General features: G+C 39.0%; 1 protein-coding gene across 6 annotated transcripts in view; it reads left to right on the forward strand.

The window, feature by feature from the left end:
* Positions 1–21,270, forward strand: part of LOC122539108 (IQ motif and SEC7 domain-containing protein 1) — a 118,406-nt gene that overhangs the window by 94,410 nt on the left and 2,726 nt on the right. For 5 of the 6 annotated variants that reach the window (XM_043673750.1, XM_043673746.1, XM_043673748.1 and 2 more), the window contains 5 exons: positions 15,971–16,318; positions 16,932–17,475; positions 18,236–18,595; positions 19,203–19,576; positions 20,564–21,219. In XM_043673750.1, the coding sequence (XP_043529685.1) occupies positions 15,971–16,318; positions 16,932–17,475; positions 18,236–18,595; positions 19,203–19,576; positions 20,564–21,219 (2,282 nt within the window). The remainder of the gene's footprint in view (positions 1–15,970; positions 16,319–16,931; positions 17,476–18,235; positions 18,596–19,202; positions 19,577–20,563; positions 21,220–21,270) is intronic. The other variant, XM_043673751.1, reaches the window with a different exon arrangement.

The following is a 21,270-nucleotide window of genomic DNA, read 5'->3' on the forward strand; positions in this document are numbered from 1 at the left end:
TAATTATAATTATAAATATTGATTTTAATATAAATTTAACTTAATATATTAATATAAATATTAGTTATAAATTATAAATATGATTATATTTAACATGAATCACAAAATTTCAATTTACACTATAGAATATACCAAAATATAAAATTTTTAAAAATACTAAATGTTAAATATATATTTATTATATAAAGAATCTCTCTCTCTCTCTCTCTCTCTCTCTCTCCATATTCGAAAATCTTGGCAAAGGAAGGAAGAGACTGCGTTTACCTACACGGCTTCTAAGGAAGCTTTGGATGTCGAAGGAAGGAACGGTGGTTCGTTGGCTTCTATCGCGCGGAAGAAGCCACGCACGGTGTCTCGGATTCATTAAAGGAATTATTAAGGCGTGCTCTCCATTACTGCAGTACCCGCTCCTACTAATTATCATCGAGCAATTAACAACCGTTGATTGCCATTAACGGTGCAAACGCGTGTTAGATTCGAACGTGTTCTCTCACCTCCCCCATATATGTATGCATGGAATAATTTCCTCTCGCAGCACGCGAGCTTGCTTGCTGCTGCTGCTCCTTCGAGCAAAACCGAGAGGGAAATAAGGGGAGGGGGAAATCTTGAGAAACTTTCGAACATTTTCCATATCACTCTATCTCGCAATTTGCACAGCTCGTGAATATTCAAAATTTTATAACGTTAGGTTTTCGCGAAATTTCCTAGCCACGAGAGGCTGAGAAATTTCCAGGAAATTTGTCAAACAGTGACAAACGAAACGACAGAGTTTCGAGAAATTTAGAAAATTTACAGAAATTTTCACAGTGGAAGTTTCGTTTCAAATATTTATTTATTTCGTGCGAGTCTTGTATTTATACATTCGCAAAGTTCCACGCGCTCGCTGAGAAACGCTGGATCTTCATCGCGCAAGTTTCAAACTAAGTTGAATGTCTATCTCTAACATATTGTCGATCGTTGCAAGTAACATCGCGTTTGACGAAATAATTTCCAACCTACGAAACTGAGGCACCACTGGCTGCTGGAAATTTGCGAGGAAACTCTCAGTCAGTTAAAAACCATAACGCGGGTCTGAGTCCATATTACAGCAAATCGTCTTTAATTTCCTTCGTCTATAATTGTCGTACATACATCTGATTATCGATCGTGCGTGTCTGCAATTCATTTATAAATATTTTGAATTACATGCCACTTTGAAAAAGAAAGGCGATTTCTTTACCGTTATTATTCTATGAAAAGGAACATTGCCATAAACGTTTCCCTCTTCAGACACGAGAGTCGTCCTCTCCAATTTGTTTTCCTTTTCCTTCTCTTCTCTTTTTTTTTTTTTTTTTTTTTTTTTAAGACTTTCGGACAACGTCGTTTTTCTTCTATCGACGATCGATGAGATATCGGTTCCCCCTATTTCTCCGCTTGTTTCTTTTCTTCCCAAAAGAAAAAAAAAAAAAAAAAAAAAATTGTACTTCTTTCGGGACGGTGTCGCGCGGATCTTGAAACGAGACTCCCGAGGGCAGGACTTGCGGATCGCAGGATCTTTTCGGTAACCGCGTGGCAACAATAGTATAGAAAACGTCGAACAAGCCCATCGCCCGGCATTCCGGGATTTCCTGTTTGGCAAACCTGCTTTGCCGGGTCATCGGGGCGCTGAAATTTACGAATTGAACCTTACCATCACGTACCATCGGCAAAACAGAAACGTTAAAGAGATGAAAAATCAATGGAAATTCGAATTTCGTCTCTTTAAAGGCAGAAAACAGACGCGTTACCCGATCCGGAAGTCGTGACGGAACCATCTGAACCACGGACACCGTCCCCGATCGTGGAATGTGACTGAAATCAAAATTCACTCGCGAAATCCAATCAATACGCTCGAACGAGCCAAATTTCGAATCGCGTTTTTTTTTTTTTCTTTTTTTTTCTGTATTAAAAATAGGGAGCTTTTGGACAAGAGAAAGAAAAAAAAAGGGGGGGGAAGAGAGGAAGGCTTATGGGGGGGAAGATTTGCTATCGGAAAATGCGGGGAAATTAATTTTTATAAATTGAATTAAAAAGCTGGAATCGTTAGGATCGTTAGAATCGTTAAATTGAACTTCAAGACGATGTTTAAGGTGTCTGGTAATTTTCTAAAGACGTTCGATCATCGGCTTTTCCTTCGGCCAACGTTCAAAAAAATCATTTTTCGTATCCGCGTGCGACTCCGACGATGTGTAGCACATCGTGAAACATTACTCGCGACATGTATAAATACAGGTAAATAAAAGTGAATAAATAAATGAATATATAAATATATAGATAGAAGAAAAAAAAATAAATATATATATATAAAAGTATATATATGTAAATGAGAAACCGGCGTCGTCGTCAACGGCGTGTAGACGACGGAACGGGTTATTCCATGTTTTCGAGATCGAAGTCTGCGAGAAACAGATAGTAATTAAGAAATTCATTAAAAGAAAAAAGAGAAATCGTCAAAATTTATTCTCAGTCAGGTTTCAATTTCTTTTTCGGCCCAAGTTTTTGGCAAAAGAATTCTTCGTTCGGCCCAACTTTATCTCAAAAATTGAAAAAAGGCTTTGTTTCATCTATTTCTTTAATGTATCGTGTATTTCGAGAAATATCTCGCCCACTTCGACCGCGGAAACGCGAACAAATGACGATTATGTGTTGTTATCGCACGGTTGATGATAATTATTTATTTATATGGATGATGATGCTGCTGAACAAACGATGATGAATATGATGAACGATGCTGCTGATATGATGATAATAATGATGATTGACACACTACGACGCTACTTGTCCGATACGATCAATTAACGCCGGTGGTGATAATAATGCTGATAGTGATGATCACGATAATAATGTAGAAACGTACGATGACGATGTAACGAACAAAGATTCGATGATGTTCCTGTTAATAAATAATAATGATAATTAAATAAACGAAACAACTCTACCACAACACTAAGTCAGGTCACGTATTTCTTCTTTTTTTTTTCTTTTTTTTCTTTTTTTTTTTTCTTTTTCTTTTTNTTTTTTTAGAAACCTGCGTTAGATTTGCCTCTTGAAACACACAAGACTCCTATTTTTCTCTTTTTCAGAAATCTGCGTTAGATTTCCTCGCTGAAATGTACACAGTGGGAACGAAAGAGAGGAGAATTCTCGGCGAGAGGCGCGCACGACTGCACACCTCTGCACGACCTGTGCACGCGGCGTCGTTTAATTACGTGACGTTAATCTCGCGATGCGCGTAACGAGCGGCGCGATTTCGCGAAAAATTGCTGGCTCGTCTAGCGGCTTTTCCACCGGGCGCCGGTTCGTCAAACCTCGCTGGATCTCCCGAGCCTTCCTCGACGTATCAAACACAGCCAGGCAACTCGTTTCTTTGTAGCTTTCTCGCTCTTTTATTTATTTATTTATTTATTTTTTTTTTTTTTTCAATCGGAGTTGGAAGTCGCGTGAAGTTAGTATTCGCAGATGAAGTTGCTAGCAACTCTGTGGTTTCTGGTATATTTTCGTTTTTAATTTCCGAACGCAGAAATCTGGCGTTTTCCTCTCGAATCTTCCTTATATACAGGGTGTATTTCGCAAATTGTGGAACTCACTTCGGGAGCTGATTGTACGCCTGAAAAATAATGGAAAAAAGTCATAAATGTATGTCCTATCTGTCTTCATTTATGAGATACAATGAATTTTATAAACAGAGCAAACTCTAGTAAGCTAGTTTTACCAAGGATGGTATATTCCGCTGGCTCGTAAAACTTGCGAAAATTCGAGAGCCAAATATTTTTATAAAAGATCTACCTTTATACAGGGACTTCTGGGACGTAACTTGTGGAACTCACTTCGGGAGCTGATTGTACGCCTGAAAAATAATGAAAAACGTCATAAATGTATGTCCTATCTGTCTTCGTTTATGAGATACAATGAATTTTATAAACAGAGAAAACTCTAGTAAGCTAGTTTTACCAGGGATGGTATATTCAATTTTTCATAATAATCATAATTGGGATGAAGAAAACCCACACGTTTGTTGTGCATTCAAGACATCAACACCAGTTTAGTTTAAACGTATGGGCAGGAATAATTGACAAATTTTTAATTGGACCTTTTTTTTTCTTGATGAGAAACTAACAGGCACAAAGTACGTTGATTTTTTTGAGCACGCGTTTACACGAAATATTAGAGAAAGTTCCAAGTCGATATTAGACTTCGTCTGCGGTTTACGCATGATGGAGCTCCGCCGCATTTTAGCCGAGTGGCCAGGCAATTTTTAAATCGACACTTTGCAAATAAATGGAGGTCCTATTTGCATGGCCTGCTCGTTCTCCGGATTTGAATCCATTAGATTTTCATTTGTGGGGACATTTAAAATCTATTTGTACACGCAGCATCGATTGAAAATGCTGAAATACTACGAAATAGAATAGAGCAAGGCTTCCGACAAATTCGAGAAACACCAGGAACGATAGAGAGAGTAACCAGATGAATGACGAGACGCGTGCAGGCTTGTCTTCAAATGCAAGGTGGTCATTTCGAGCATCTTTTGTAAAAGTAATTAAAACAGAAAATTCATNTATATCTCATAAACAAAGACAGATAGGTTATATATATTTATATGACTTTTTTTCATTATTTTTAGGCGTACAATTAGCTCCCGAAATCCCACAAGTTACGAAACCACCCTGCATAGCCGTAGGAGCTGTATCTTTTTCCAGTTCATTTGACATTCTATCTCAGTTCTTTCAGTTCTCGAAAATTTGCTGACGTTAAGTGAGTAATTTTCGAGATGATACTCGCTGAAAAGAAAGGAAAGCCAAGTTTCTGGCGAGACACGATCAGGTTGCAATCTCAAGGATCAGAAACTCGGCCAGTGACTCAAAGAAGATCCTTTCTACTTGTGATTTGTGCACAAGTTCAACTGACAGTGGAACATGTTATTGAGAAAGGCAGAAATAGACATTAACTGAACATAAATCCTTCCCTAACTGACTGAACCTGAACGATAAAGATTAATATACTCTCCTAAGATTAATATACTCTCTGAGACAGCCTTGCCGACAACCGTTCCAATAAATTCTAAGATTTAACTTCCAACCAACCAATAACCCACGCAAATATGTGATGCGGCTACAAATAATGAAAATGAAAAAAAAATGAAAGAGGCAAATTCTCCGAGAAGAATAACGTCAGAGTGAAAAATTGCCCAAGCCTTCAGAGACGAGTCTCCGAAAGGGAAGTCGAAGCGTCTCAAACTTGCGAGGCTAAGCACCACGACGCTCTACATCCTCCGCCTCTAAATTGAACTAGACGAAGTGCACCGTCCACCTTCAGAGAGTGAGGGTGGTCGACTGGAAGTTAAAAAAGAAAAAAGGAAGAAAGGAGAAAAGAAAGAAACAGCTACGAGGAGTGAAAAAAAAAAAAAAAAAGAAAAACGTAGGAGGAGGAGGTGGAGGAGGAGGAAACACGGTTAGAGGCTTCTATGGCGCGTGTCCAAGTGGCAGCTGATGCACTCCACCTGAAGCCTACGCGTCTGAGGGTTTTGTCTTCGTATAAACGCACGAGTGGCCTCGGTGCTAGACTATCTTTTTCAACCCTCCTCTTTCTCTCTCTCTCTCTCTCTCTCTCTCTCTCTCTCTCTCTCTCTCTCTCTCGTCTAGTTTTTGTCTTCATTGTCCATCCAGCCCCTACCACCGACGCTAGACAGCGTCGAAGTCAAACGGCGCGCCTAAAACAATGGAGAAGTCGCCTCTGAGGGTTTATCGAGGGCGCAAACTGCGCGCAACCCCTCCCCCTCCCGCGATGAATGGCCGTTTGTTTTCCGCGACGCGTTCATTTTCCATCGAGACTGTTTCCACGCCGAGTGAATGCAACATTTCCCCATTGTGTCGCCGGTAGTCTCGCGCTTCTCGCAGGTTAGAACTGGTCTTCTCTTCCCCTTTTTCATTTCTGGTAAATTATCGAATAGGTTTAGGTTTTGTCGGTCGTCGCTGGGGTAATTAACCTGTCGCTATTGTCAGTAGAGTTTAGTCGTTTTTTAAGTTGTTTTTCCGCCATAAAAGTTATATAAATAATTTAATAATATTTATATATAAATATAAATATAATATATAAATATAATATAATATATAAATATAAATATAAATATAAATATAATATATATATAAATATAAATAATAAATACATATATATATAAATAAATTATTTAATAATAATTTATTATAACATACTATAATATAATATATATATATAATACTATTATAATATATAAGTTTATTATAAGAATATATAAATAATTTAATAATATATATATAAATATAAATAATAAATACATATATATATATAAATAAATAATTTAATAATAATTTATTATAACATACTATAATAATATTATTATAATATATAAATAATTTAATTATATATATTTATATTATATAATTCTATATATATATATATATATATATATATATATATATATATATAGAATTGAGAGTTCAAAGGTTCGCTAAACCTCACACTCAAATTTAAATGTAAATCAATGCTACCCGAGTACAAATAAACTACGGGAAGAGCCATTTTCGTTCAAACAAAGTGTCACTGCAATATTATAATACGTTCCACGAGAAAGTGATCAAGAACTACTCTACACACGTATACAATACGTATTCGAAAAATAAAATAAAAATTTTCATGCATATTGTCGTGCATTTACTACGAACCCCAAGAGTTCACCCTCTTTGGCGCCAAACACGCACGTTGCAAAGCACGTAACTGAAACAGAAAATTCAACGAGACCGGTACTAAATGGAACGGTACGAGTTCCCTTGTAGAAACATGGTCTACGGTGCGTTAGAGGGCGGTCTTTCTCGCTCGCTGGTAGAGAAATAAATTGGAGGCAGGGTGGCATTAAAGCCTCCCAAGAGTCGAAACATCTGCCTGTCGGCTGTTCCGGAGCTCGTGCCACCGTGCACGCGTGCTGTTTCGTCGCACACACAGCATGTGCATGTGTACGTGTGTGTGTGTGTCGACGCACACACAGCAAAGTGGCACGAAACGTGCACCTGGCTTCGTGTTTTTTAAGCAAAGTAGCAGCGTGCCCGTGCGTTCGCCACCGTTCTCTTTCTCGTTCCTCCTCTTCAATAGAGAACATCTTGCGAGAATACGCCGCGAACGAGGCGTTTACGTGGCCCATTGCTCGTCCTTTTATGACCGGTGAACGCGCAAAAGTGAAACACGTTTCGAGCGCAACTCGAGTTAATTCGCGGCGTAATCTACCGGGTGGTCCATGATTTCATACAGGTTATTCAGATTATTCGTAGATTTTAGATTTCCAACAGCGATGAAACAATCGATTGATACTCGCTTGTGCATTGGATTGTGAACATTGAGAAATTTTGACGAAATCTTGACGTCAAGCGGTACAAATAGAGGGGAGGAATTATTAATTTGCGACGTTCCACCAGTTTTTATTAATTTTATTTACAAGTATTTGCATGTTTATGACATTTTGCAGTAAAAATATAAGAGCGTGAAAATTATCTTTGTTAAGTTTACGCAATTAATGTTAAAACGATAAATAAATATCATGTTTCTTGGTCATATCGAATTTCAATTTAATTCGAGTGTTAAAGCAGATATCGAATTGTTTAATCTAGAGGAGTTTTCGAAAATTTTCGGTACAATTCGAGTACGTGTAATTGTTTTATTTACACGAATGGTCTGTAAAATCTGGGGCGGGAAAACTGTCGTGGGGAATTTTTCAAAATTAAGATGAACTGGGGGGGAATGCTACTACATTGAATCTAGTCAGTAGTTAAAGATTATTATAGAATATTTTTTTCTTGATATTTTAGAATTTTTATACGATCTTCCCTGTTGCTCTTCATCGAGTGAATTTCTTTTGCTCTTTCGTTCTGGCAATGTGCCGAATTAAATCGTTGTGGTCGTTAATTTCAGTTGCTGGAAACAGTTGCGTTTCTTAACGCACCCCTTGTTGAAATGCGTTGGCGACAGGGCAATTAGCAGTTGAGTTTGAAAAACACTCAGTTGTTTTCCCAGGATGTGCACACGTGACCGTGAGCGTGCACGTTTTTAAATACAATCCCTCAGGGCAGCTTTTCCTGCAATTACGTTTCATTTAAGACAATCGCGAGTGGGGAAACGGCCGACGAGGAAAGGAAAAATTCCGTTTGGTGAAGAAGAATAGTGTGAAAGTGATGGCGGTGGCGTCTCGCGGGAAAATGAATTCCCTCCCACTCTCTTGGAATAACAAAAGTAGAAAAATAGAGAAATAATTGGAAAAATTGAAAAGTGAAAACAACGACGTGCAAGGGAAGAAATTGAACAGCAGGGAATTGAAGAGATTTCTGTATAGTGCAAAAGGAAGCTGTACACTATATTATAATACTATAGTATTCTATATTTATACTATACTATAATATATTATAATATATTAGAAATTGAACACCAGGGAATTGAAGAGATTTCTGTATAGTGAAAAAGGAAGCTGTACACTACACTATATTATACTATAATATATTATATTCTACTATACTGTACTTATACTCTACTATACTATACTGTACTTATGCTCTATTATATTATACTATACTTATACTATGCTATACTGTACTTATACCATACTACACTGTACTTTACTATACTCTACTTTACTATATTACACTGTACTTATTACTGTACTGTACTTAAACTATACTATAGTTATTACTCTACTCTACTATTCTATACTCTACTCTACTTTACTATACTGTATTGTACTTAAACTATACTATACTTATTACCCTTCTCTACTATACTATACTGTACTTATTACTCTACTTTATTATACTATACTGTACTAATACTATACTCTACTTTACTGTACTTATTACTTTACTATACTATACTGTACTTATACTCTACTATACTGTACTTAAACTATACTATACTTATTACTCTACTCTACTATACTGTACTATACTTATACTTTACTTATAATATACTATATTTTACTTATAATATACTATACTATACCATAATATAGAAGAATAGAGAACTTAGAAATTTGTAATTGAAGAAAAAGGGAGAATTTTCTAACAGTTTTCTAAGGGAAAACAAAAGAATTTTCTAGAAACATCTTCTCTACGAAGGAAAAGGAAAATCTGACGAATTAAAACTCGCGGTTGGAAACCAGAATCGGTACACCTCCGCTTCCTCAACTTTCCAATGAAACAAAGGAAAAACGTAGGCCGTCCGATTACTCGTGACTCATTCAGTCCTTCGCGAAATCCAATCAACGGGAGAACTTTTCAGACTTCTCACCGCCCGACACGTACATACGAGCCATAAACACTTATCCTTCCACCGTCTTGGACCCTTACGTAAGTCCGCTTAATTGAACGCGCATTGCATAAGGCGTGTGGAAGGTTGAGTGTCACGGCCATCATCGTCGTCATCGTTATCATCAGGTTCCCTTCCTCTCTCTATCTCGTGTACCTGCTGACACACATGCGAAAGCCGATACGTGTTCTCTCGAGGGCTGCTTGAAAAGGCAGTCACCCCCTTTTACCCCTCCGCGCGCACTTCTGACGAAATAACGAAGCTACGCCAGAGTACACGCACCATTTATCTTGGAGTGTCTCTTAACCCATTTCAGGGTCGAACTAATTTCGATTCCTCGGCATTACTCGCGCCTCTCTATTTCCCCCCTTCTAATGATTAAGCTGTAGGAGGGAGAGCCTCCCTTTCCCTTCCTTTTTCCATAGAAAATTTCACCGATTTGTCATTAACTTACTGACCAGCTGCTCAATTTCTCACTGGGTTGTTCAATTTTTATTGTCAAGTTGCTACGACTTGATGAAGAACTGGTACATATCGGGAAGATGAATAACTTACAAGTTTCAGATTTTTTTTTTTAAATTTTGTATACAAGAAAGCTTAAAATTAGTGCACTCTATATCTAGCAATCCATATATATATATAAACAAATATATTAATCTAAATAATTTGCACGAAATATATATACACCTGTCAATTTTTTTCTATCTTCTTTTTGCTATCAAGTTGATACGACTTGATGAAGAACTGGTATATATTAGAAAAATAATTAACTTACAAGTTTAAGATTTTTTTAAATTTTGTGTATAAGAAAGCTTAAAATTAGTGCACTCTAGATCTAGCAATCTATATATAAACAAATATATTAATCTAAATAATTTGCACTAAATATATATACATCTATTTCAACTTACCACTTTCAACTTACTTAATTTTTCACCTTTTCAACTTACTAAAGACAAATACAAATCTAAGATATTTTTAATTTTGAGAAAACTTAGAATTAGCGCACTTTAAATCTGATAACATGTACGTACGTAATATAAAAAAATACTTAAATAATTAATCTAAATGATTTGTATAAATTATGTATACACCTGCAATGTTCAAAATGTCGAAACAAAGCTTCACAGATGATAAAATGACACATAAACAGATATATTTAAGAAAAAAGGAAAATTCACTCGCTCTGTTTTGCCAAATAATTCCTTTGCAAAGATCAAATGCTTTGAAGTAATCTCATCACATTGTACCCAAGAGATAGTTGAAAAAAATTAATTGTAAGAGGGAACCATCTATCAAGATTGAACAGAAGGTTGCAAACCACTGACGAGGCCGGTGTGCACGTGCTCTCGTGCCCCTCGTACCCCTTGACTGTCACTGATTTCCGATCCTCTCGAGAACGAAGAATGCCCGTGGCTGCCAGCTGCTCTCTCGATCCTCGATCACCTCGGTCCACCCTGCGATCGTCAGACCATCGCGATCCTTTCTCCAGTTCGCATCGAACCTTCTCCTTGATCCAGTCAGTTCGAAGAATCCGTGAACTCTACCTGTGTTTGCTGTTCTGAGAAAAACTAGCAGTTGAGAAAAAAGTTTCGGAGTATTTGGTAGATCTGTTAAATTTCACGTGGTCGTAATCTAAATTTTAATTTCAATCGCCTTGATATTTCCACGCTTATCCGTGGCGTTCTTTTTTCTTTTTTTTTTTTTTTCTTTAACTTGAACAACTGATTTTCAACATTTAATTATTCCCAAAGATTCGAGAGAAATCAACCTTTCGACTTTTACTGAATTTTCATCATCAACAAAGTTTCGAAATCTAGAGCTTTAAAAGCCTTTCATTCCAAAATCTTTGCAAATCTAAAATTTAAAATCCTAGAATCAATAATTTCGTCCCAAACCTATCTCCCTTCACAGTGAAGCACTGAAAATGAAGTGCAGTCGTTAAATACTGAAAAATTCGGTGTTGTAGAAAGAAAGTTGTTTGTGCCGACTATTTCAATTGTTAATAATAAGTTAAGGAAGAAGTCATCGGAAACCGAGGTGATAAAAGGAAGAATCCAAGATGGTGGTCTGCGTGGCGGGATTTCTCACGGGGTAGGTGGTTATCCAACAATCGTATTCAACGTTCGCGGGGGTGAGTTTTCAAGGGATGATTCATCGTGTGTGATTCACGAGCGTGAAACGGTCCCTTGAATGGTAATTGCCGGCAGCTGTTGGACAAAAGTGAGGTTTTTCGCCGCGAGTTCTCGAGCGTTCGCCGCGACGTTTCAGTTTCGGTCGTAATTGCGGTTGGGCAGGCTTACTTTCGGCAAATTCTCCCCGAAACTCTATTTACTTTCGCAGTGGATCATTTCGTTCGTCTTATTTAACCTCTTGCACGCGCGTCGAAAACTTTTTGCCCCCAAAATTGTAATATTTCCTCAGTTTTAAGTACATTTAAGTATAACCCAGGCAAAACAAATAATAAATTTATTACTTCTCAATAATTTCTATCCAATAATATACTAACAAGTTCGAAAGAGAAAGAAAGCGACGAATTATTGTGTACGGTTCGGTCACTCGTTATGGTCCGCAATCAGTTGCCATTAACCTCTTGCGCTGGAATGACGTGCCACGCACGTTAAGAATCTTTTATCCCAAAACTGCAATATTTTCTCAGTTTTAAGTATATTTAAGTCTAATCCAGGTAAAATAAAGAATAAATTTATTACTTCTCAATGATTTCTATCCAGTAGATATCATATTGACGAGTTCGAAAGAAAAAGAGCGCGACAAATTATTGTATACGGTTTTGGTCACTCGTTATGGTTCGCAATCAGTTGCCAGCGCAAGAGGGAGTTAAACACGAAAGAAAGAGTTGGAGATCTTTTCATTCCTATTTGAAAATATAGAGTGGGATCCTTTAAATATTCTGAATCGGTTGCAATTTATATTCTGTATGAAAGAAAGGGAAATCGAAGAATCTAGACGAAGGGAGAGGCAAGAGTTTAATTTCGAAGTGTGGAGAGGCGCGTTATATGAAATCGTTTAATTTTTCAGGGAGCAGTGAGTTCTTTGGTACAGAGAATTCGAGTTATTTTCAATGGATATCGATTGTTTGAAAGAGAAACTTTTTATGAAATTCCACTACCTTAATGATTTTGGATACATAGCGATTCAACACTAGAACCGCCAAAATTGCTCATCGAAATGAACCAATTTATAATCTCTGTTAGAAATTCTGTATTTTCAAAGATATTAATAATAAAAATTTATAGTTGACGATATGTCAAAATTAAAATTGGATGCCCTATTATATTAACAGAAGATAATACTTTTATTACTGTAAAGTCGTTAAAATAAAATAATACAGCGGCCTTTTAATCTTCTTAAGAAAATTTATTGTTTAACTTGATAATCCACGATAAGATATGCTCACATTTCATTATTTCGATTTATAAATAAAAATTTAATAAAACAACATTTTAAATCAAACTGTAGTATATTTAAAAGTAAGTGTGAATGCAGTGTATTCAAGAATCTAAGAAGTCGTGTAAATAAAAATTACTGTGCATTTTATTTATTTAATGTCTCTGATGAAAATTCTCATCGATTCTAGTGTTGATCTACTATTTAATGATTTACTCGACCTATTTTCTTTGTTTGTAAAAAGACATAATCTGTCTAACTGAAAGATAACAGTGCGTAAGTAGTATATAAAATCGAGAGAGAAGTTTCTTGTTTACCTGTTAATAAAGCTCGACGATTATTGCAATAAACGCAAGAGCCTCGCAAGAGTTGGAAACGCATTCCGGGTGGAAATCGTCGGCCTATCTACCGGCCGACAAGCGAGATCCCCGGAAATCACGTTTGGCAATCACATGGCGAGCGGATATTGAATAAACCAATGCCGGCGCTCGTCTATGGACACGTACGCGATCAAGAACAAGATGAGCCTGCGAGATTAACTTGCAAATTGCTCGCGATAACGTTGTTACCACCGTTGCTTTCCCCATCGTGATCCAACCACGAAAATGTGTTTCTTCTTTCCACGAAGAAAAAGCGCATAACAAGTGCTTTTGTATTCGCAGTGTTTTCTTCACTGTCAATAATCGGCATTAATCTGATATCAATTGATGTCAGATTAGGATTAGATAGCCGGGAGCCACGAAAATTTAGATTTCTGCTAGAGAGAATGTAAAATATAAAGTAGATATGATTACTTGTAACTCCACGAGAGTTGGGGGAACTTTCTACCAAGAGAAATGTAGAAAAATGTCCTCGCTTGTGGAGGAATTTATAACTTAAGTTTAAGGAAAGTTCTGAAGACGGAAAACTGCTTTTTATGGTTTTTCTATCGAGTGTCTTCCATCTGAAAAATAATTCAAATTTTGTCTACTGTATCAAAGAGTTCACTATTGTTTGAAAAAGATTGAAAATTTGCCCGTTCTTCTCTAAAATTTCCGGTTTCTTTTTCCTACAAATATTCCAATAAAATGAATTATATTGTATTCATATTGTATTATATTATATTATATTATATTATATTATATTATATTATTTATATTATTAATATTAATTATTATTATATTATATTATTTATTGTAATTATTACAAAAGTGCAATATTTCAAATTTCAATGAACATGTAAAATTTCTATCAGTGGGAACAAGAAATAACTGGATCAGAGTGTGTGTGTGCACATAGTGCAGCAAGATTATGCTAGATAGATTCCACTGTGTAATATTTCAAATTCAAATGAAGATGTAAAGTTTCAATCGATGGAAACTCAGAGGAATAACTGGATGCGCAGATGAAAAAACTTATTGTTAGTGCGCTATAGAAAGGCCCTTGTACCTTCATAGAAAGTATATGCAGACATTGTTGCAGACACGAAGGGGGGGGGGGCAGCTGCAAACAATAAATGTCCCATTGACACAATACGTCAGCGATATCTCTATAACGACCGGTTGCACCCTAATCGTGCACCGTTCTACCTGCATCCAATTTCCCTGTAACACCTGCGAATCGAGCCCAAAATCTATCGGACACGTCTGGTATCAATTTCCCTCGATTGCACATTGCATAACGACAGCTGCGCATCATCGTTCCCGTGAATTGATCCTTTGAAGAGACGTGACTTTCGCACGAATGTGATAACGCAACAACAATCGCAGATTAATTACGTAATTGGAGAAAGAGTGTATTGTTTTAAGAGTTAATGAGTATTAGAGACTATCATTGTGTGAATACGAATTAAAACCTTGAAACTTGGTGATTAAACTGAATCATTACGCATGATTTATATTATTTTTAAGATTCTACACGAGATTCTATTACACAATCCATGGCCCTCGAAACCAGAACATTCCTCGAACTCCATGCCTAACTATCAGATTCCATACGTTCCCCAAACTGCCTAATTCTATACAAGGTATGTCTCACTGGACCATAGTCTGCATCTGTGCTTTTGCACTTTATTAGTGTTTTCGTATTGCGCATACTTGTAACTATGAGCGTGATAATGTTTTAGAATCCTGAAGAATCTAAAGTTCTGGAATTCTGGGGCTCCGGAATTTCTACAACAGGCTTGTAAGATTTTAGAGCTTCCAAGATCCTAGAGTGCTAGAATTCCAGAATTCTAGAAGATCTAGAGTCTTAAAATTTTGTAGCTTTAGAGTCCTAAAGTCTTTGAATTTTGAAGTTGTGGGAATTTAAAGTCTTAGAATTCTAAAATCCTAGAATTCTAGAAATTTAAATCACAAAACTCTGAATTTCTATAATAAACTTCTAAGATTTTTAGAATCTCTAAAATTCTAGAGTGCTGGAATTCCAAAGTTCTGAAATTCTAGAGTCTTGAAATGTTGTGGCTTTAGAATTCTAAAGTTGTGGGAATCTGAAGTCTTAGAATTCTAAAATTCTAGAATCCTAGAAATCTAAATTACAAAGCTCTGAATTTCTACAATAGACTTCTAAGCTTTTTAGAATCTCTGAAATTCTAGAGTGCTGGAATTCCAAAGTTCTGAAGTTCTAGAGTCTTGAAATGTTGTGGCTTTAGAATTCTAAAGTTCCAGGAATCTGTAATCTTAAGATTGTAGGCTCTTGGAATCTTAGTCTTAGAATCCTAAAGTTGCAAGGTTTAGAATTTTAGAACTCTATATTTCTATCATAGACTTCTGAGATTTTTAAAGCCCTCAAATTCTAGAGTACCAGAATTCCAAAGTCCTGAAGTTCTGGAGCCTTAAAGTACTAAGGTTTTAGAATCCTAAATTTACTAGCTTCAAAACTCTAAATTTCATTAGATTTCTAAAATTCTTAGAGCTCCAAGATCCTAGAGTGCTGAAATTCCAGAAATCCTAGAGCCCTAAACTTTTAGAACTCTAAAATCCTAGAATCCAAAAAAATCTCATTGCCCTCTAGTTCTAGAATTCTAGAGCTCCAAAGTTTCAGACTTCCAGAATTTCAGAATTCCAATGTCCTTGACTTCCAAGAACTCTAAAATCTCCTCACCAAAAGCATTACAAAGTTTCTAAAGTTCTGAAATTTCTGTAATTTTCGTCCGCTCGAAATTCGAAAGTTCCGTTTCATCCTCAAATTAGATGTTTACCGTCCCAGCTCGTGCAAGAATAAAACCATCGAATTTCTGTCACAGTTTCCCGCAGAAGATGGAGAGGCCGTCGCAGCACGCGGCGAGCGTGAACCAGGTGCACGGCGGCGGTATGCACGGCGTGTACTCGTCGGGCAGCCAAACGTCCCTGACGACGTCCTACATCACTGGCCAGTCGTACGTTCAGAACCAGAACTACGCGCACGGCCCGTACAACTCCACGCCGAACGTGAGAGTGTACGCTCACGCCGGCTACAATCAGCCCCAGAGTTACGGCACCATAGTGCAGGGCTACGGTGGCCAGCCACAGGCCTCAGGATATCAGCAGAATCATCTTAAAAAAGGACCTGTACGTAACGGAGACGTGCTGAAGAGATGCCGGCTGCAGAATGCGTAAGATTAATTGACTTAATCGCACTTCTTTTCTTTTTTTCGTTTCTTTTTATTATGTTTCTTTCTTTTTTTTTTTTTTTTTTTTTTTTTTTTTTTTTTGTTTTATTCGAGGATAAGTTGCTGATCCTCGAGTTTTCCTTCGGCTTTTAAAATTTTCGATTCGAGTTTGAGAAATTTCTTTCTGGATTTCGGAGGCTTTCTCTTTCGGATTTCGGATTTCGTTCTCGTAGAATTTTTCACGACGGGCTGCGAGCTTTTAGAATTTTATCGAAACTTATTCGAAATTGGGAGTTCCGGCGAGATCTGACATTTGGAAATCTCTTCGCCGTTCGGGATTTCCCTCGAAATTTAAACGAATCCTCAACGAAGGGTTGAACTTACGAGAACAGTCCGCGAACATTCGTCTTCGTTGCCACATCAGTTCCATTCAAAATTCACTTTGCCATTTCATACCTCGCGTGCTCCGATGCGAAACTGAACGGCGAGACGGGAGATTACTTAATTTTTGCACAGTTCGTTTCGAAGCAAAACGAAAAGTCGTCCTCCCCATGGGCAAACTTTTCTTAAACGGCCTCCAGCATCGATCGCTAACCGACCTTTACTCCCTGAACAGATACGAATTGTCGCAAGACCTGCTGGACAAGCAGATCGAGATGCTGGAACGGAAGTACGGCGGCGTGAAGGCGAGAAACGCGGCGCTGACGATTCAGCGAGCCTTCAGGAGATACACGCTGCTGAAGAAATTCGCGGCGATCACCGCGATGGCCAAGGCTGAGAAACGTCTCAGCAGGAAGCTCCAGGAAACGACGGAGAGAGCCGCCAGCGTGAACGAGCACGAGAGGATGGTGTACCATAGCCAGATTTACATACAACAGCCTCAGACGGCGAACAGGCCGATGCCGATCAGGAGCATGTCCCTGAGGGAGAGGAGGCACGTGGAGAACTCGCAGTCGCCGATACCGAGGAGCCAGAGCGGCAGGTGCGAGGCCCAGGTCGCTGGCCATCAGCACGCCAATCACAACGTGCACCAAAGTGGCAGGCACACGCCCTCTCTGGCGCCGAGTCCCTGCAACAGACACCAACAGTTACCGCCGAGCCCGTGCTGGGAGTCTAGCTCCCAGGAAAGCGGCTCCAGCATGCACTATTACAATCCACAGGTGATTGTGAATGTCTATCGCCCGTAGGTTCATTGTATTCACTGTTGGTCAGGAAGGTTTGAATTTTGAGAAGCAAAGAACTTTACATTACCTCCTTCTTTAGGTAGGAATTTTGATAGGCACTCTGAGGGGATTCATTGCACATATTTTCTTTTGGAACTTCTCACAGTGTTGTAACCGAATTGGTTGAATTTATGGGCAAGGATTTTCCTGTTTGTACGTCCTCCGTTACACAATACTCGAGTCGATTATTACGGCAGCAGGTAGAAGATAAAACGAAGACTAGTTTGAATTGACAAACCAAGTGGAAAGAAAGAGTTAGATTGAAATCAAATAGGATCTGTTGTTGTACTTTAAGTTAATTAACGTGCGATTTGTTACCGCCGACAAGAGATAAAACACTGTCCGATAGATCTCTGGTTAGTTAACGCTGGAAACAGAGAGGCAAGCTGAAACGTTTAAGTTCGATTTCATTTAGATTTATACTTGTATGTTAAATGTAAAGCAGAACTGTGGTTTGGAAGGAAAAGAAAGGAAAGTAAATCGATATAAAAGAGCTTCGCTGTGCGCCCGAGCACACTGTCATTCCAATAGAACAAGAATCCAAAGAATCTCCTTGGTTCAGGAGCTGTAAAGGAGCAGATCAAGTTCTTTCTGAAACTCTATCTCTCAAGTATTCGTCAATTATTTTAATAAAAATACCGAAAGCCGCGGGCCTGGACTAAACAAGGGTAAAAGAAAGTCGCGGTTATTGTTCTAGGAGACATTGTGCAGCATCAGGCAAGAGACGCCGCCGCGGGATCTGCTACGGACGCCGTGCACGTCACCGTCGACGCCCCACAATCTTCAGACACAGGCGGTCCAGAACTGGAGTAACGCCGGCCATCTTGGCTCCGCCGGCAGAACGAGGGGATCAGCGAAAAAGGTGCCGCCGGAAGTGCCAAAAAGAACGTCTTCCATTACGTCCAGATCCATGGAGCCGCGTCACAATGGCCTCAGCAAAAGCGTCGAGAACGGTAGCCTAAGCTCGGTGCAGAGTTCTGGCAGCGATTCCACTAATTGCGAGAGCTCCGAGGGAGACGCCCAAAGAGGATCACCTGTGTGGAAGCATAAAGGAATCGTGAGTTCCTTCCCGTCTCTGTGTCTGTGTCTCCCAGCCCCCTTTGTTTCGCCTCTTCCTTTTGTTTCTTCTCAGACACTTTCGGCTAGACGAATTATTCAAAGACGAAGACTGATTTGTTTGTTGCTGTTCCTCTGTTGCTGCGAAACGTCTATCCCCTAATGCGCAAATTTTCCAAAGAAGAACGAAACGATGAAGTAATCTTTGTCACGTGCGTTAGATATATAGGTCATTTTTATTTGGATTAGTTACATGATAAATTGCTGCTCTTCTTCCAGTGTCTGTCTATTTGAGATAGCCTTCTTGTTTATTTTCGAATCATTGGTACCATAATAATTAATTTAATTGTAACATTGCAAACACGTCGTCACAATTTCAAATCAACTCTGATGAATCTGCCATTCACAATGCCCGGAGGCAAGCGCCGCAAATTAAGGAAAATCCTTGCTACGAAATTCACTTGAATTTGTAATTATTGCTCGCAGTAGAAAACAAAAAAAAAAAAAATTGTACACTTTTAAATCCTGTATTATAAAAGAGAAGAAAAGAACTGGCCGAACTTAGCAGTGTAAGCGTTCCTCACATTTTTATTTCTGCGTCTCTACAGTCAAGTTCGCCAGAACACCAGGAATGCTCCAACCACACGACAGACTCGAACACCATAATGAACAGCGTGAAGGATCTTGGTCACTCTCACGCCAGTTCCGGGTACCAGCTTCCTCTGATGGACCATCCGGAAAGTATGCCGCAGACGAGCTACAAAGTGTCCGAGACAGTGAGGAAACGTCAGTACCGAGTTGGCCTAAATCTGTTCAACAAGAAACCAGAAAGGGGGATCAGTTACTTGATCAGGCGAGGATTCTTGGAGAACAGTCCTCAGGGTGTGGCGAGATTTCTGATCAGTAGGAAAGGCCTGTCGAAACAGATGATTGGGGAATACCTAGGAAACCTTCAGAACCCCTTCAACATGGCTGTGCTTGAGTAAGCATCTTGTTCTGTCCACATTTCCACATTTCAACGCGTCGCTCGTCGTTATTTCTTCTGCAAAGAAGAGGAAAGGAAAGTGAAGATAGGGGGCAGCGTCAGTCAGAGAAAGTTAATCTATTTGTTTATCACGGTGATCGGCGATCGACGTAGCGGAAACACGCACGTTCGGGTCCGTTGCTCGTTGTTTATTATGGAAAGCCGTTTTCTCTTCGCGTCGCCGTTTAAGGACGCGATTGTTTCGTTTCAGTAGCTACGTCTTTGCAGTTCTTTGCCTCAGCGGTGGGCAAAGGGTAATTCACCGCGAACCGCCCGTGAAAGGAGCTACTAGAAACGGCATTGATCCGTTTGCCGGTCGTTCAAGTAGTTTCGAGAAAAATTTAGGTCAAGGAGGATTGGTAGCGGACAACGCTTCAGTCGCGGCTGTCGCGCAACTACCAACCGATCGCTATAATAATAATTAGAAAAATATTAATGTAATAATAGTTGGAAAAATGCGAGATCTTTTTTTCTTTGTTAAACAATTTAAACAGTACGGAATTTTGCTCTCTAAGTTTATGAAGCTGGTATCTCTAAAATTTGTCAAAGACGACAGTAGGTGGTCCGCCGTAAAATAAACCTAAATTCGAGTTCCAAAGAATCGTCTTTGGGTGCAGCGTGTAACGTGAGCCAGTGCAACTGGGCCACAACCGTAGACAGAAAAAGAAACACGTGTTGGCGGAACGGATATACTTGAGAATAAGTTCGGAATGATCAAGGGTATACTTCGGAAACCATCGAGGCCGAAATTAAAATTTAACGCGTTTCAGACGTCGAGGACAAACAATGGAACGCGAAGAAGCTTGAATATACAAATTACATTTTTGTTTCAACTTTCTAGCGGTTTCAGAGAGTGTGAAGTAAAAAAAAAAAAGACTTGAAATACCTGGAAATACCTCAGAAAACGGACAAGTTGATTGCAGTGAATGTTCCTATAATTTCCAGATGCTTCTCCCACGAACTGGATCTGTCAGGAATGCAAGTGGACGTCGCCTTGAGGAAGTTCCAGGCGTACTTCCGGATGCCAGGCGAAGCACAGAAGATAGAACGACTGATGGAGGTGTTCAGCCAGCGTTATTGCCACTGCAACCCGGACGTGGTGTCCAGGCTACGCTCGGCGGACACTGTCTTTGTACTGGCCTTCGCGATAATCATGCTGAACACCGACCTGCACACGCCGAACCTAAAACCAGAGCGTCGAATGAGGCTGGACGACTTTGTGAAAAATCTCAGAGGCATCGACGACTGCGGCGACATCGACAGAGACATATTGGTTGGAATTTACGAGAGGGTGAAGGAGAACGAGTTCAAACCTGGCTCGGATCACGTTTCTCAAGTGATGAAGGTTCAGGCGACGATCGTTGGCAAGAAGCCCAACATGGCCCTGCCTCATAGAAGATTAGTTTGCTATTGTCGACTGTACGAGATCCCAGACATCCACAAGAAGGAGAGGCCGGGTGTACACCAACGAGAAGTATTCCTCTTCAACGATCTCCTCGTCGTGACGAAGATTCTCAGCAAGAAGAAGAACAGCGTCACTTACACGTTCAGGCAGAGCTTCCCGTTGTGCGGGATGGTGGTCACGCTGTTCGAAGTTCCTCGTGAGTTTCAGTTTATCCTGAAAACAGTTCACTTATTCCTCTTTGTAGAAT

Source organism: Frieseomelitta varia, unplaced genomic scaffold, assembly GCF_011392965.1.
Source record: "Frieseomelitta varia isolate USP_RPSP 00005682 unplaced genomic scaffold, Fvar_1.2 scaffold_191, whole genome shotgun sequence".
Taxonomy (NCBI): Eukaryota; Metazoa; Arthropoda; class Insecta; order Hymenoptera; family Apidae; genus Frieseomelitta; species Frieseomelitta varia.